Below are 18,424 nucleotides of genomic sequence, written 5' to 3'. Positions count from 1 at the left end.
AAATAAGACCAGGGTAAGACTCTTCTCATGTTGCCACATGCTAGATCCTAATTAATAATGTCAACTTGTTTTAAGATGATGCCATTTTATTCAGGAAAGATGAAATTTGTTAAATCCTGCCAATGTAAAAACTACAGGTTTTTGTTTTATTAAGATTTTAAATTACTACACCTAATCACTTATCTAAACCCAGTCATATTGATTTATAATATAATTATGTAAACACTCTTTTAATGTTGTTGATTCCATGTTTTCTACAATATAATTTTGTATGATTAAGGCGATTTTGAACTTCAACTTTAAACAACAAAGGACATTACTGGTTTCAAAGTTGCTACTTTTGCAAATCGGTAATTTACAAAGTGAGACCCGCGGTAATTATTTTTCACTAAAATTACATAACTTTAAATATAATGTTAAGTACGTATTTGGATATAACTGTTACTGTATACGTATACTTGATGGGGTTCAGTCACTTAATCTCCATACACCCATTCCAGGACACGTTACCGCATAATTACGACTTGGGCACTTAATCCTCAGATACGTAACAGATTAAGATAGTTATTTGAATTTCAATAAAAAAATATTCTCTGTATTGGTAGAGAAATAGAGAAAAATAGCCAAGCCTATTAAATATGTTATAAAATAGTTATTTTCAGATATTTGAATGTATTTAGTATATTGAGAAAATTAGAACATTGTCATGTTTTCTATTAGTTTCGAGTTTCAAATTGAAGGTGATTGTGATATACAAGTCTTTATTAAACTAAGCAAACAATTACAATCGATCTTGAGTAGAAACTTGGCTTGTGACTTAGCACACGGAACAATATAGGTGTAACATTGTAACAGTCAGTTCTTCAAGGAAATCACAAAAATAAAACTACTTAGGTACTTTCTATTTAGCTCTTTAGCTGGTATCAATAAACCGAGTATCGGATTTATCTTTTTTACGGAGGAAATTCATTTTCTGATGAATTAATATCGTTGTGTAATAATGATTGCTTTTTTTTAAACTTATGCCTCTAGGAGAAATAAAGCGGTTTTTGCTAGATGGAATAACTAAAGCCGCGGAAGCGGAAGACAGAATACATCAAACATTTAAGCTGTATGCCTTACTTCAAGGATTGTCAAGATATACCATTACTGAAGAGGAATGGGATGAGGTTTCACATTTTTTTCTCTTTAATATCTAGAGTTGCAGAGCCGCAATATACGTATTACCTTCCAATTAAATATTAGCCAAAACATGTTTCTCTGAACACGGTGCCTAGTAATAACGAGTTTCTCCGTGATGAACTAGTGCGAAACACCAGAGTAATTATAATTGTATATTGGCAAATGACTACCCAAAAAAAAAAAAACGTGTACCTACGAAGAGAGTAGAAGGTAAAGTGACGGGACTGCATCGACTATACATTACGGGTCACATAACTAATGATCTCCGTAGTAGTTTTGAATATGTCAAATCCATTTTAGTCACTCTTTAGCTTATAAATTGATGCTATTTTTTTTGTTTACTTTGTTCACCAGTTTTCTTAACAATGTATTGTGATTCACTAGGTCTCACATTAAGTGGCTAATATTGAATTTAATGTGACTCTATTATATGTTTTTGTATGAAACTTTCGGGTTATCAACTTACACTATTACTTCATACCGCTCTGTTCCATTTTTCGACGCAAAGTAGAGTTTTATTATTTCATCATTTTGCTATGAAAAAAAACCATATTTTCAGTATTCCTTTCTCTTTTCAAACATTTTGCCACACCTCATGGATGCTTAGTGTCGTGTGTTTATTTAAAAATACATGCAAAATGTATCTAATTCATATAATTATATTATTTCCTTAACTACTTTGTTTTAACTCGAGATATTGGACATATTAAATCTTTACTGCATTATGCTATAATTAAAAAAAAGATAACTGTTCGTAGCAGAATGTCTTGTACGCCCCTATAACCAGGTGCACTAACAAGGGGCATTGGTCATGGTTAAAATACCGAATTAATTTGTCACCGGTTCATGTCCATCAGCATTAGATCATTCCCATGAGCGAGTGAGACTCGGTGCTTGATCACACGATAGATCTAGCCCGCTTGTACGGTCTAGCAGCTGGGTCAGTGGTCACTGTAGCAAGCCCTTGCATTTCTGTTGACCTAGGAGTTAGGAGAAGAGAGAGTGCACAGGTAGAGAGTCGTAAGAAAGATGGCGGGATAATAGATTTACTGTCAAATACACAATTGCACAAATGAAATTACCTTCCAGATAATTGCCCTGCAACATTAATACTAGCATAATTTACCCTCCTCCCAATTACAGCCTGTTAATTATTACCTTGTAAATAGTCTGACGGTAATTTAATGAGCAAATGAGAAAACCAATTTTTTACATAATGCCTACAATGTGTATTAAACGTAAAACATGAATTTTGTTTTCTAGCCATAACCATTACCCTTACCATTTCTCTTACACTAACTCGTTGCCATTATCATTTCCATTCATATGCTTTTGATTAACATACATATTTTTATTTTTTCACCTGTTATTTACAATTTAAAATACTTTGACAATGCCATAGTATTATGAGTATAACAAGTTGTCAAACTCCGTTATATATGGGACACTAACCCTTTTATTCAAACAGACGACGTGTTGCTTTAATTCAAATAGTTTATTTACATTCTAGCCATCGATATTCCTAACAGATTATTCCTATCATTCCACGTTTAAAAACTATACTGGCGCATGAGGACCCCCAAGAACAGGAACAAGCAACGGAGTTGTTGAAGCGGTTGAGTATAAATAAAGATGCGAGTGAGAAAATTATTACTGACGAAACTTTTAATGACATTTTAAATAGACTAATGTTCAGTGATAATAAGGACCTTTCGCAAAATGCAAACTCAGTATTTTGGAGAACTGGAAGGGTGACGGGAATTTTGCCATCAAAAACAGGTTAGAAAATGTTTCGTTTTTTATATTTATTATAATAAATAAAATTATACTTATTAAATCACTTTTGTTACACTATATGGTTGCATACAATGCTTCATATGATTATGAATCGAAGAAACTGCTAAAAAAGACACACGTTGTGTATTACTTTTTAACTCACAATTATTTTTTATATATAAATAGATATTATATTTTCTGACGACTTCCCTAAACATTTCGAAATAAGATCAACAATGATAGGCAAGGGTGCCTTTGGCAGAGTCTTTAAGGTAGTTGACATGCATAATCCAGATGAAGAAAAGTTTGTTGCAAAGAAAATAGAACCGACTTCAACAGAAACACTGGTAATCTATATTATACTAAAATTTAAGTTGTTTATATGTTTAAATATTTAAGTGTTTGTTTGTTCCGGTACATGTGAGTAACTGCATTTTGCGAAAAACTTTAAATAGCGTATTTGTGAAGAGAATAATGTTCTTTCTTACAAAATTGTTAAACATACATTTATTTAAACGTATTAATTAGGCCTACATATTTTCACACATGCTCAGCCTAAATCGGTCCTTTTATAAGACACAAACATGTGGTGTCTGGGTTATATATATACATACTAGCGTACCCGTCCCCGCGCGTTGCCGCGGAAATAGAAGAAAGTCCGACAAAATATATAAGAAGGGTTTCATCCATGCGTTACCAATCCTATATTCTTAGACTCGTGAATTTCTTTTCTAAAAGTGAGTTATTTAAATGTAAACAATGCCTGGGCTTGGATCATAAATATCAGGACACGGGTTTTCCTACAATACTGCATAAAAACCTTGAGTGTACATTAACCACTCACCGAAATAATGAGATACAACACACTTCGGTGACCACCCATGTGTAAGGGACATAGAGGGCGCTCTCATGAGCCCCCCCCTCCCCCAATTACACCACCACATAGGCGCAGTGTCCGGTCCCTGGCTCCTTAAAACTAACAGACGCCATCGTACTCATAGGATAACCCAGAGCGCCCAATAGCATCATGTTAACAATGATGTAGATTTTGTCATTTGCTAAAGTGACACAAATGAACAGGATTTTTTTCTTTAATACGTAAAAAAGTTATTTGACGTGTTTTAAACATATTTGCGACTGATGCAATAAGCTAGCGTTACTAATGGTCTATTATTAGATGCTCGATCTCAATTTTTGACTGGATCGTCTAATAATAGATGCTTATTGCATTATTCGCAAAGTGACGAAACTCTACAGTAGGCTCCTCATATTCAAAAAGTTTTTTTTTCATCTTTCGCAAGGTGACGAAACTGTACAAAGTTATTTTTAGAAGCCTGTTGTAGTTTTACCGCTGAATATAGTAGTAACCCTTACTTGCTATGCAGGATGCTCGATTAACGGATGCCAAGTGCCAACATAGTCGCTCTAAAACTCTGGGCGCCAAACGTGTATTGACGAAAATTGTACCCTACATGGCGCCGCCCATAAGAAACTTTAGTTTTCTTTTTCGCAGCAATATTCTTGGGAGTATTCTCATCTACTCCCTAATGTTTCATGGCACTCGGATGAACCGCATCCGAGTTTTATTTTTTTATATACCGTGTATATAGAAAAAAAATCGCACCCTCCCGTGGCGCCACCCTTGTGATATAAAAAATTATTTTTTACAGAACCTTTCCCTAGAGTGTTATAATGAACTCCCCAAAGTTTCATGGTACACGGATAAACGGTGTGAAACCGAAATAGAGTTTTATTTTTTATAAACCGTATGTAGAGAAAAAACAAATCGCGCCCTGCCGGGGCGCCACCCCTGCGAATTTGAAAATCTTGTTAGCGCAGTAACCTCCCCAGGAATATTCTCAACATCTTCCCAAAGTTTCATGACGATCGTGTGAACAGAAGCGTAGCGACCTTTCCCGGCGCCCGGGGACATACTTTCAATTTGGCGCCCCCTTGGGAGCAAATTTTCGATTTGCACCCCCCCTCGAACTTTTCATTTGCACCCCCCCCCCTCAAACTTTTGATTTGCACCCCCCCCCCCTCGAACTTTTCATTTGCACCCCCCCCCCCTCAAACTTTCAATTTGGCGCCCCCCCCTAAGGTCGGCGCCCGGGGACATATGTCCCCCCCCTCGCTACGCTACTGCGTGTGAACGGTGTCACAGCAATTCACTTTTATTTTTTTTTATATAGTATATACAGAAAAATCGCACCCTCCCGTGGTGCCGCCCTTATTAAATTAAAAATGATTTTTTTATAAAACCCTTTCCCTTTCCCTTTATAGAACCCTTTCCCACCAAAGTTTGATAGCGATCAGATGAATGATGTCGAACTAAAATCGACTTTTATTTTTATATACCGTATATAGAGAAAAAAAAGTCGCGCCCTGCCGGGGCTCCACCCCTGCGAATTTGAAAAGTTTCACGGCGATGTGATGAGAGATGTAGTAATGCATAAAGGTCAAACGGACAGACAGACAGACAGACGGACAGACAGACAGACAGACAAACAAACAAACAAACAAACAGACAGACAGACAGACAGACAGACAGACAGACAGACAGACAGACAGACAGACAGACAGACAGACAGACAGACAGACAGACAGACAGACAGACAGACAGACAGACAGACAGACAGACAGACAGACAGACAGACAGACAGACAGACAGACAGACAGACAGACAGACAGACAGACAGACAGACAGACAGACAGACAGACAGACAGACAGACAGACAGACAGACAGACAGACAGACAGACAGACAGACAGACAGACAGACAGACAGACAGACAGACAGACAGACAGACAGACAGACAGACAGACAGACAGACAGACAGACAGACAGACAGACAGACAGACAGACAGACAGACAGACAGACAGAGAGAACAGACAGAACAGACAGAACAGACAGACGGACAGACAGACAGACAGACAGACAGAAAGACAGACAGACAGACGGACAGACGGACAGACGGACAGACGGACAGACGGACAGACGGACAGACGGACAGACGGACAGACGGACAGACGGACAGACGGACAGACGGACAGACAGACAGACAGACAGACAGACAGACAGACAGACAGACAGACAGACAGACAGACAGACAGACAGACAGACAGACAGACAGACAGACAGACAGACAGACAGACAGACAGACAGACAGACAGACAGACAGACAGACAGACAGACAGACAGACAGACAGACAGACAGACAGACAGACAGACAGACAGACAGACAGACAGACAGACAGACAGACAGACAGACAGACAGACAGACAGACAGACAGACAGACAGACAGACAGACAGACAGACAGACAGACAGACAGACAGACAGACAGACAGACAGACAGACAGACAGACAGACAGACAGACAGACAGACAGACAGACAGACAGACAGACAGACAGACAGACAGACAGACAGACAGACAGACAGACAGACAGACAGACAGACAGACAGACAGACAGACATTGCTTTATATATATATATATATATATATATATATATATATATATATATATATATATATATGTATATATATATATATATATATATATATATATATATATATATATATTTATAATTAGATATTATATTTTTAATTTAAAATACCTCCCACGTGTTATGATAATAAAATAGCAAGTTATAAAAGTATAATGGTGTTTCATTATTTTGTATTAATAACATTTTGAAACAATTTTTTTCACCAGGAAATATGTATAAAGGAGACAAAATTTCTATTAAAAGCAAAACATGAAAGAATTGTTCAGTTCCACGGTTTTCAAAAAACAAAGGATGCATTCTATATATTCCTAGAATATTTGAAAAACGTAAGAAGCAGCGTTATTTTCTTTTTCTAAAAATATTTATAACAGCTTATAAAACCATGATTGGTTTCAAATTGTTAATATGCTATAATTCAGGGCACTCTGGAAGCGTATATTTCCAGAAGAGGAAATTTAAACGAAGAAGTGACTCGGCACTTTACTGTTCAAATTCTGGAAGGGGTTGATTATTTACATGAAAACAACATTCTTCACAGAGATATTAAAGGTAAACACCATTCTATCAGTTTTTATGTAAAATTTGCTGCAGCCTACAGTGTCAATGTTCTTCGTTTGGGTACTAAACTCTACAATCTATAACATCATTTTTAGACGACGCAATCTTAAAAAAATCTACTTTATGGCATAAGGAGTATAGTATATACATACTGAAATAAAAACAGACTTCTCGATTGCTTATTTGGTTATTACAAGTATGATAACGCATCAATTGTTTTTCTTTACATAATGTTACAGCAAATGATCAGTAAATGTTTGATGTGTAAGAAAACATTTTTATTGAAAATGATATTACCTAATTGTAAGACGTATTATAATTTATGTTGACAGATATAAACATTAATCAATAACTTACACTTTAATTTACCATAGGATGCAATATCCTTATGGCAGATGATATGAACATCAAGCTAACTGACTTTGGTATATCAGAATTTATCGACGGGAAAGGACTACCCACAGAAAGAGGAACAGTTAGATACATGGCTCCAGAAGTTGTTTTTACAGATGGAAACGTTTTAAAATACTACACCAGCAGATCTGATATATGGTAAACAATGGATGTATTCAATAAATAAATAGGCATATATATATATATATATATATATATATATATATATATATATATATATATATATATATATATATATAAAGGAATAATTATATTCTTGTAAAAGAAAGGTACATCTTAACGTGATATTAATTTGATATCCAGACCAAAATATTCTACAACAAATGTACCTTTTAAAAAATACTTGTGTGTGAATTGCTATTTTGAATAATTGAACCAGGTTAAACAAGGTTACTTATTCCAACGTTTATTGAATATAATATTCAATTAAAGGCTTAGTATTCGTCTTTGAAATCGAAAAACAAGTTACTTTTAAAGAAACAACAAAAATAGTGTTTACTTTTGTATACAAGTGGACACCCCTGCTACAACTCACCATGAATTGATGACTGTAATGCCCCAAATCGAACGTAGTTGCCATATTGCTCACATGATAAACGGGATGCCACAGTGCACCAAGCCGGGGCGCCGGCGTGCGTGCCTAATTCAATTTAGTCAACGACCATAACGTAGGCACCATAGCGTTCGCGGGCGTGAAATCGCACCCTGTCGGAGGCCGCATGTGCAAAATATGTTTTTTTCTTTTGCAAAATTCATCTTGGAAATAGTCTCATCAAATCCCCAAAGTTTAATGGCACTCTGCTAAACGGTGTCGAACCGCGTCCTACTTTTTTTTTTATATACCGTATTTAGAGAAAAAATCGCACCCTTGCGGGGCGCCGCCTTTGTGAAATTAGCAAAATAATGTTTTGCAGATCTTCACTATTGTATTTATGGCAATCGGATGAACGGTGTAAATACGCAATGGATTTTTATTTTGTATATACTATATATAGAGAATAATCGAATCTTGCCTTGCCAAAACGCCACCTCTGCGAGTTGGAAATTATTTATTTCGATGAAACCTCCCCACGAATAATCTCAAGAACTTCCCAAAGTTTCTTGGCTATCGGATGAAAGGTGTAGCATGTCAAATACTCTAACGAACTGTGTTGACACAGGTACTTCAATTGGAGTCGAGCTATGACTTCCTAACTCGTACACTTTACTCGTCGACAAAACAAAATCATACAATTACTAAAATATTTGTTAAATATCAATTACAGGAGTGTCGGCTGCACTGTTATAGAAATGTTGACGGGGAAACCACCAAACTCTTCCATGATGTCAGCTCAGGTTGTGTATAGAATTGCAACGGGAGAGCCGCTACATTTTAAACTACCGCCATCATCATCAGTTTACTTACGAGAGTTTTTAGACAAAGTTTTACACAGAGAACCTAAAGAAAGACCAACAGCTGACTGGCTGCTGAATAACGACCCGTTTATTATTACAGTCTACAGAGGCGATGATAATCAGGGTCCATCAATTAAAAAAAGACGGTTGGAATAAAAGATCTATATTTACAATGGCATGCATCATGTGAGTGTTTTACTAGTGTGTGAAGATAAACAACTAGGATAGTTTGCTTATTTAATTTCTATCTTTTACACTATTTCATGTCATCAGTAATACGCGTATCGGTATGTCCGCGGCAAAGACTGGGATCCACACGACAAGAAGTTTATTTTGCGTTACACATGTAGTTGTATATAGACTACAATGGCTTATGCTGTGTGATTTTGACTTTACGGTCCTAGATGTGTAAATAGGTTTATATACAAGCAATCAATTGTAAAAACATGAGTACAATATCTTCCAAGTTGAACGTTATAACATTGATTTGAACTAGACATTTTTTAATAACAAAAATATTTTTTTAAAGAGATGTATACATGTACAAATACATTCATTTTTTTAAAAGTACATTTATACATGCAGTCCGAATCATTTTATTTTTTATTTAGGGGGAGGGATATGTAAATACAAATAAAAAATCGTATTTATCATTTTTGCCCATCGATTTTGATATTAATGTAATATATTATATTGTTATAACCGTTAGTTGATATATATATATATATATATATATATATATATATATATATCTATATATATATATATGTATATATATATATATATATATATATATATATATATATATATATATATATATATATATATATATAAATATATATATATATATATATATATATATATATATATATATATATATATATATATATATATATATACAGATATACATTCATATAATTATATATATAACTTCCTATAAATATATATGTAAACAGCCTCAATAAATCTCATATGAATTATTTTAACAATTTCCTAATTTTAGCAATGTAATATATTTCCTTGCAAAGTATCTTGAGACAGCAAATCACTCAAAATTCTATTTTAAATCATTCCAGGCTTTATATTAAAATCGTGCTATAATTTTTTTTTTACTCGCCGTAAACTATAGTTTCTTTAATTCTATCATCCCGGTCAAAAGTATTGTATTAAACCTTGTTATTATCAATATTTTTTTACTGTTATAATTATCGAGTTTGGTTTCACTTTATAACTCTCATTTGTAAAATGAATATGTATTTGTGTAGTTAGAAGAAAACATTCATTTTTAAACAGTATATGTTTGTTAATATTAAGCCTAATTTTGTAGGCCTACATAGAATTTTTCCGAGTAAATAATCTAATTTTATGTTGGTTATTAAGTTATTATTTTTTTATCTCGAGTTACATTTTATTGTAATATTTTGATAACATTTTTGTTATTTTCAAATATACTGTCTTTTATATGTTTGGCTTGTTTTTTAACCACATTATTTTACGCGTGTCTTGATTATATAAAATCAACAGAAATGCATGTATTCGCCTAGCTAAATAGTTAGTCATCAAATCAATATGTATTTTATTTTAGTCAATTAGGCCTTTGGGTTTTGTTTTTATGTTATATCTATGGTTTAAAATAAATGCTAAATAAAACTCTTTTTTTTTTAATTTTGTACCGAACAAAACAATTATTAACATAAATTAAGATGCCGTTGCTTGTTTACATCTAGGTTTAGGTGAAGCAAATAAGTGGTGGGGGGTGGGGGTGGGGGGGGGGTAAACGTTGCTGGTCTTAGCCTGGAGTCTAATAGGAAGCGGATTAATTTTCAGTTGATAAAATTGATTTTAGTCTGTATATTTGATGTATAGCTTAATAATATATAGTATAGCTTAATAATATATAGAGAACATTTCTTGGTTATAATTGTATAGTCTTGGGTGATCTACAAATGAGGTCCTTGTCTAAGGTGAGCCTAGGTGCAAAGTTTAGGTGTAAAAATCTAAGAATAGCTTTATGTACACCCTTAGAAGGGGGAAAGGTCTCATTTAATTTGTTGGCTTATAATAAACAATTTTAGTAAGTGTGGCTGAAACCAAAATGGTTGAACCTTAACCTTAGTCTTAATTATTCTAAAAACAATAGATTAATTCAAGAAAAAAAATAATCGAATCCTAATACAAATTATCTAGCGACTATATCGGGTCTCTCATCGCCCATTGATTCCAATCAAGGTTAGAACTACAGATATGTTAGCCAGTTTTAACTTTGGTTCGTGCTTGGCAGGTGTTTAAACGCCGGCATGGATTGATTTAGGAGTTACACAGTTCAGCTCTATTTATTATTGGGGAAGCGGCTTGGAGAAGGAAATATATGGCGTTAGGTTCCCCTTTTGTGGATGGTCATAGTATGTTTGCTAGTGCTAGGTTTATGTACTCTTTGGTGTATTAGATATGATATCGATTGAAGATACATTTGCTGATTTGGTTGTTGGATCCAGTATTTTCCCTGTTTCCCTTGAAAAGTAGTTTATTGTATTGTTGTAGTCACCCATTCATGCTCGAATTAGATGATGGATTATGGTTATATGGATCTCGATTATTTGCTGAGATAGTTTTGTTTGTCCTGGGGTCATGGAGAATTTTTCTTCCATTAAATTAGATATTATATTTCTATACTGATATTTTGGTTAGGCACCATCAATCACCATTAGTTGATTTAACAATTAAAATGCTAGGTTGTGAATAAGTTATATCATGGTATTTAAGGTACAATGTGCTAACTTATTCTATCCTAAGATGTTATGTTTTCTTGGTTGGATAATAAACCCCTTCCATTAGTTTAATGTTTTCGTGTTTGTTTTTTTTTTTTTTTGTTTTTTTTTTTTTGTTGAGATGATTGATGTTTGACCCGATCAATGAGGTTGGTCCGTTTCTTCATCGCTAGATAGTTGATTTTATTGATTTCGAGACTAAGGATGGAGCCCGATTGTATTTTTTTTGGTATCTCGAGGTTGTGCCGAGTACATGCCGGATGCGGCCCGCGTGGTCCTCTCATCCGGCCCGCGGAGATCTTTTTGTCCACGGAAACGATTTTTATTGGAGGTGGCTGAGGACCTTTACCAAGAAAATTCAAAATAATATGAAAATGTAGCATTTGGTGCAAATACCATTGCCCGCCGTGTTGCAGACATTAGTGAAAACATCGTGACGCAAATAGCGAAAAATGCAAGCGTTACCCCATTTTTCAATTGCAATGGATGAGTCGCTGGACAGCTGTTCCACCTCTCAACTGTTTGTTTTCATTAGAGGTGTGGATGAAGACATAAACATAACACAAGAGCTGGCTTCTCAACATAGCATGTATGGCACTGTTAGCTGGAGAGGAGATATTCAATAAGTTAAAAAAAAATTGCTGATTATAACTTGGACTGGACTAGCCTCAGTTGAATGTTGATGCAGGAAAGTACATGAGTGGCATAACGAAATGCTTGGTTAGACAAGCGAATGAGAAAAACATTCTACAAATAGTGTTAATGCAATGTATTATTCACCAGCAAGCTTTGTTTGCTAACTATATGGACATTAGCAGTGTACTGAATCCTGTGATGGGCTCAACCATAGACGGATCAGAATCATGTTGAAAGATACAGACACGCAACATTTACCATAATATACAGCAGTAGGATGGCTAAATTGTGGGAAAGTTCTGAGCAGAGTATTTAAGTTAAGCAAGGAAATAGGTGACTTCCTGGAAAGTAAAGGCAAGCCACGGCCATTATTGTCTGATGAAGAGTGGGTATAGAAATTGGCCTTTGCTACAGTCATAACTAGTTATTTAAATGTTCTGAACCTAGAACTACAAGGAGAGTAAAATGTAGTTTCTGTTCTATACAACCATCTAAAGGCTTTCAGATCCAAATGTCTTGTTTTTGAAACAAGTACAGGCCAAAAACTTGACGCACTTTCAGCAGTGCAAGGTCTTCATGGCTAAAGCAACATCTCAGTCATTTAAATGCAAAATTATCAAGGAACTCCAGATGCAGTTTCAGTAGCGGTGTTTTGACTTGGATTCAAAGGCAGAAAAAATGAAACTGTTTCAAAACCCATTTGAAGTAAATTTCGCCAGTTGCCCAGATGAACTGCAGCTTGAGGTGATTGAATTGCAAGCAAATGACCTCCTTAGAAACAAGTTCAAAGAAGGGTGGTTGGGTTTTTATAAGGTTTTTTAAAAAAGTTTTTGCCCAAATTTCGGAACTACATTTTCAAGAATGAAATACACTAACAACAATTTGAGAACAAACTTGGACCTTGAGTGTGTTTTCGGACCCGACAGGGTTTCTTTAAGAAATGTGTATATATTTCTATATCAATTATACTACGTTGGGGGGAGGGGAGGGGGACGGGTTAGACGTTCTTCGGGGGCGGGGGGATTCGCCAACTTGAAGAAATTCCTGGAAGAATCTCTGGCCCCCGAACTGATATTTTATATTTAATGCGGCCCTCGCGATAAAAAGTTTGGAGACCCCTGGCTTAGACTGTTAAATTCCTGATTGTTAGATAGTAGTTATTATGATGCTTAAGAATGTATTAAGTTCTTTGATAAATGGCCAAATCGTATTGATTTTAAATAATACTTGTGATTTAATAATCCATATTTTAGAATCCGAGTGACATTGCTATTTGGTATATAGTACTTTTGTATATTAATGAAAACATATTTAATATTTAACCCTTTATCTACTGACGGTACTTATAAGTACCACTTTAATTAAGTGCGTGTATTATTTTTAATTTAATACGAATTTTAAAAATTATTGAAGTAATTAATAGTATTATCTCCCCTGAGTCGCCGGTAGTCGGAGGTATCAATGATTTTTGAAAATTATTGGTGTGGCGCCATTTTCAATGTCTTGCTATATCGGTAGTTCAAAATTTTTCTGTACATTTCTCACACACGTTCTTGATTTCCCTTTGTTTTACCTTATTTTTCAAGTTTTCAACCCCAAATATTTTTTATTGGCACCTTCAATAGTCAGGCAAACGCGTTTAACTTCTAGTCATACCATTTTAATCAAATTGTCTTTGTATTAGATCGATGTTTACAAGTGGACTTATAAGTACCGTCAGGGCACACGGTCATTTTTTAGGATTTTTAGAAAATCGCAGATTTTTTTATGTGGAGTTACATATATATTATCCTGATAATTAATTATCGAAATGTACTCAAAACATGATATTTACACATGTATAAGAAGGTTAGCACATGGTTTACCTAAGAAACAAAGTAATTACTTGTTAATTTCTAGTAGTAAAAAATAACAAGAATAAAGGTATCAGTTGCAGACTCGTTTACGAGGTTTAGTATGCTTCATTTGTATACCAAAGCCTAGTTCTAGTTGTAAGATTTAAATTGTTAGTTATATTTACTGCAATAAACTCTCTTGCCTACAACAACTAGCATTTACGTAATGTATACCTGTAACCTAGTAATAGTCCATACTTCTGCATATAGTATATATCTATAAGGTAAATTTTAATTAGTAAAAAGAAAAGAGTAGGCCGCTACGGCTATCCTAAACACATTGAGCTCACTTCTATTTATGAACTTTGCACTGTAGTGTAGACTTGTCAAAACATTCTAGTAGGCTACAATTATACTAGTATTACTAGTAGTTGCGTGCTGAGTGACTAGGCTTTTGTTTGTTAATGCGGCTCATTGTACTAGCTATTTGAAGCTTCCAGCAAAAGCATGTTCATTCCGTCAACCGTTGCTACACCAGAAAACCAAAGACAAGATTTAGGGAGCATGATATGTCGGCAACTTTTGCTGTGTTTGAGGTCTAAGATGTGTTCTGATGGAAAATCCAGTAAAAATCGTACTCAAAATATACTTTTGTGCTGTATTTATGTGTGAAAATTACAAAAAGTGATTGCTATAATGATTGCCATGTTATTAGTTAATAATTTGTATCGTTTGTTCCTGTTTTGTAAAAAAAAAATTTTTGACAAAAAATGTCCTACATTCCTGACGGTACTTATAAGTACCAATATACGTTTGGGCCATTAAAAATTTATGAAACGAAATTTCCTTCGACATATGCTTTGAATGTGCCAAAAGCAATATAGTAACACACTGTTTAAGTAAAAATTTCATTCAGAACATAATTCCGTAAATAAAGGGTTAAAAAAATAGAATTGTGAGGAAGAAGTGCTCAACAGTGTTATTTTTAAATAAACTATCATTGTACAAAGTTTAGAAACACGTTGGTCCTGGATTATTTTATTTTTTAGCATTTATCGATATTCAGAGACAAAAAACCAGATGCAAAAGATTTGTGTGGACAAGGTGTTGGATGGGACCAAAAGATTTGTGTTCAAGTTGACTGACGACATTGATGAATTACATATGGACTACCGAACAATGTATTTGTTGCATGTTTAGGATATTGAATGGATGTATTTGTTAGAAAAAAAGTTTTTTTGAATCTGAAAATAATTTTTATAGTTCTTGTATGCATTTTCAGCTCGGGAAAGGAGAGGGGTATGTTGTGAATGGACTGTAGTGTATCGAATGAGTTTGAGAGTATGTGTGTAGTGGGATTGATAAAAGATTCTGAATGCGTGACTAAGTAAATTCCGCTCCTGTAATTTTTTTTTAAACCGAAGACTTGCAGCAAGAAACTGATTATATACAACGAGCCGACCCGCGGCGTATCAAACGCCGCTATTTAGTTGTTTTATTTTCTACTTTTCAGTAATTCATAATTATTGAATTCGACAGTACAAATGCTGCCCCTGAAAATATTTACTTTAAAATACTATCAGTTGGTCGTTAAGGACGATAACCACCCTCCCCCCCACCCTCATTTCCCCCAATCCCTAACCTACCCCCCCCCCCTGAAAGCAGCCTCTTCTTAATTACCTCCCCTAAGTTTCAAATAGTATTAGACTAAATTATCTGCCCCTAATAGGCGTCACTAAACCCGGCTGTACGATTGTAAACATTTAGCGTGAACCACAGCTCAACAGAGCTGGGGGTGGGGGAGGTTGATTTATGCCTAGTGAAGAAGAGAGGGGACTGCAAGGCGCGCTTACAGCTTGATTTCTAGGGTCTACAAGAAGAGAATTATATATATAGATAATAATCTCATTATTGTAACAGTGCCGTAGCGACAGGGCTCGTGTGATAAAATAACTGGTGAAAATAATCCCTTCATGTCCAAAGAGGAAAGGGGGCGCATTTTCACCAACGCGAATAACTATTTATAGGCCTAATTTAAAGAGAGTGCGCTCAGTATGGCTAGCGCTATAGGCAATCGCCTAGTTCGCCTTAACGGTAGCGCCCTGTTCATATACCAGGTTGCAGAAGGAAATGAGCTCTACTTCACTAGGCCCATAAACCAATTTTAGAATTAGATTGAAACTTTAAAAAATAGGTAGTTTGCGGTCAAAGGTATGTAACAATGGAAATCCTTTTCATCTTTAAGAATTGCAGAGTTGTGTACCTTTTTTTGCAATTAAATCTGTCTACGGTCAAAGGTACATAACAATGAAAATTCTGACTATTTTCAAAAAATTGCAGATTTAGAATCAGTTTTCTTTTACGATCAAAGTTATATAACAAAGAAAATCTTTCTTACCTGTAATAGCTGTCTACGGTCAAAAGTACATAACAATTAAAATTCTGACTATTTTCAAAAAATGCAGAATTATCTACCCTGAAAATAATTTGATAATAATAAAATAGCTAGTTGCACCAGTAAATAAAATATGACGTCACAGGCTCTAAACCTTTCGTGCACAATAAAATCTAATTCAAATGTAGTCGTTTGCATTGCTATGTTAACCGTTTAAAAAACGACAGAACGCGATTATGATTCCAACCATATATGCCCTCCTTATTAGCAGCGGTTATTGACCGTTACCGCCGTATAATTTTTATTTCAACTTTTTACTTGTTTTTGTTTATCTCATATTGAGTTTAAAAGGTGAGTTTTCAAAAATTTACATAAAATAGTAGCACATTGAGACTAACTCTGTTTTTAGCAGGATTATCTTCATTTTTTATTCAGCTTTCTAACAAGCATACTTATTTTAGGTATATCCGTTTAGCAGACTATGCAATATGTCTCACAAACTAGGTACCCTATTAGCGGTATCGATACCGCATTTTCATGTTCCTTCGTTTTATATGAATTATGTCACCAATTTTTATACATGTTTTTTCTTAAAGAATTTTAATAATTAAACTAGTAAATGAGAGGATTGAAAGATAATAAATTAATCTATTTTAAATAGTAAAAATTGTATGAATTGAGCTAATATGTTGCGGCCCGTACTACGTGCTACTAATGATTGAATTAGGTATACGATAACTCAACACAAAGTTGAAATTAACTTATACATATAATGATTTAAAACTAAAAATAATGACACTAGGTTCGATTTGAGTAAGACTATACGATTTTTAGTTTAATTTTTTAACTACGAAAATCTTCTTTTTCGTAATGCATTACAGTAGAGGCTTTAATCTAAAAATCGAGAAAAACTGTATCGCTAATGTTTTGTCGCTATATCCGTTGGTATTTTGATCAATTAAAATAAGAAAACATTCAGACTTAATTTGAATTTAGTGTGAGTCGGTACATTTTTACTGTTATTTTCACAAATGTTTTTACTTTCTTCTTCAGACGTTCACAAGCTGTAAAACCCGACTCACAAAATAGATACCGTAGGCCAAAGTATTAGCGATATCGATTCTACCTTTCTCCGCTTTCGTATTCCGTTATATTTGTTTTATATTATTAGGCCATTAGGTCTATTTAAAATGTAAAATAAAGATGAAACTAAGCTGTCTTAAACATTATAAGCCAAAGGTCGAAATTACTAATTGAATAGTGGTTAAATTCATCAAGTAGACTGTGCGGGATCCAAATCTTATTAATATAAGAAATATTAGTTAAAGCACATTTTAGTTTTTACGAGTGTGTTCATTCTATTGTAACAAGCTGAATGTGTACACTGATAGTCTTCATTTATTTCATATCCCAGTAGTTTATCTTGCTAAAGAATAAAATATACCCTTGTAAACAACAAAGGCCTATATTTATTTGCTTGATACCCACTCACAATCAAATAACGATTGTATGAGGAGGGGGGAGGGAGACTTTCAGAGTTAAAGATCTTTGAGTCAGGTGCTAATTGATTTGCTTTTAATAAGTTAGTGTTATTGATTTTTTCGAATACTACATCTAAAATGAAGTTGAAAGTATGTAAAGTATGGTTGATAAGTTAGCTATGTAGTACTGGGGTACCTTTTGCTTTTCTAAACGTGGTACGGAATTGAATCTGCCTTTCATCGTCCACAAATAAAGGCACTCTTTTTTTACACACATTCCCCTCCCCCATCCATAGCTTATCCTCATTGTTGTAAGATGTTTTTAAAGACCCGGTATCCCCAAGATTTTGTTAAATGTTATCACAACTTGACAGTGTGGTCTAGTATGTAGTACGCCACTAACTAAACCTGGTGACCGTATGTCATCCCACGACCAAGATGTCCATCACGTTCAAAACCAGGTGGCAAGATGT

General features: G+C 34.5%; 2 protein-coding genes across 2 annotated transcripts in view; both read left to right on the top strand.

The window, feature by feature from the left end:
- LOC131946834 (uncharacterized) overlaps positions 1-9,457 on the top strand; it is a 102,345-nt gene extending 92,888 nt beyond the window's left edge. Inside the window, exons 7-14 of the mRNA XM_059307806.1 lie at positions 281-374; positions 1,033-1,169; positions 2,712-2,961; positions 3,145-3,305; positions 6,676-6,795; positions 6,889-7,018; positions 7,402-7,579; positions 8,707-9,457. Of these exons, the coding sequence (XP_059163789.1) occupies positions 281-374; positions 1,033-1,169; positions 2,712-2,961; positions 3,145-3,305; positions 6,676-6,795; positions 6,889-7,018; positions 7,402-7,579; positions 8,707-8,992 (1,356 nt within the window). The 3' untranslated portion in view covers positions 8,993-9,457. The remainder of the gene's footprint in view (positions 1-280; positions 375-1,032; positions 1,170-2,711; positions 2,962-3,144; positions 3,306-6,675; positions 6,796-6,888; positions 7,019-7,401; positions 7,580-8,706) is intronic.
- LOC131946838 (ankyrin repeat domain-containing protein 50-like) overlaps positions 1-18,424 on the top strand; it is a 162,531-nt gene that overhangs the window by 24,434 nt on the left and 119,673 nt on the right. The window lies entirely within an intron of this gene.

Source organism: Physella acuta, unplaced genomic scaffold (genome assembly GCF_028476545.2).
Source record: "Physella acuta isolate Inbredline_101_S28 unplaced genomic scaffold, ASM2847654v3 ptg000572l, whole genome shotgun sequence".
Classification (NCBI taxonomy): Eukaryota; Metazoa; Mollusca; class Gastropoda; family Physidae; genus Physella; species Physella acuta.
Note: the sequence above shows the minus strand (reverse complement) of the source record. Positions and strands in the feature narration are given on the sequence as shown.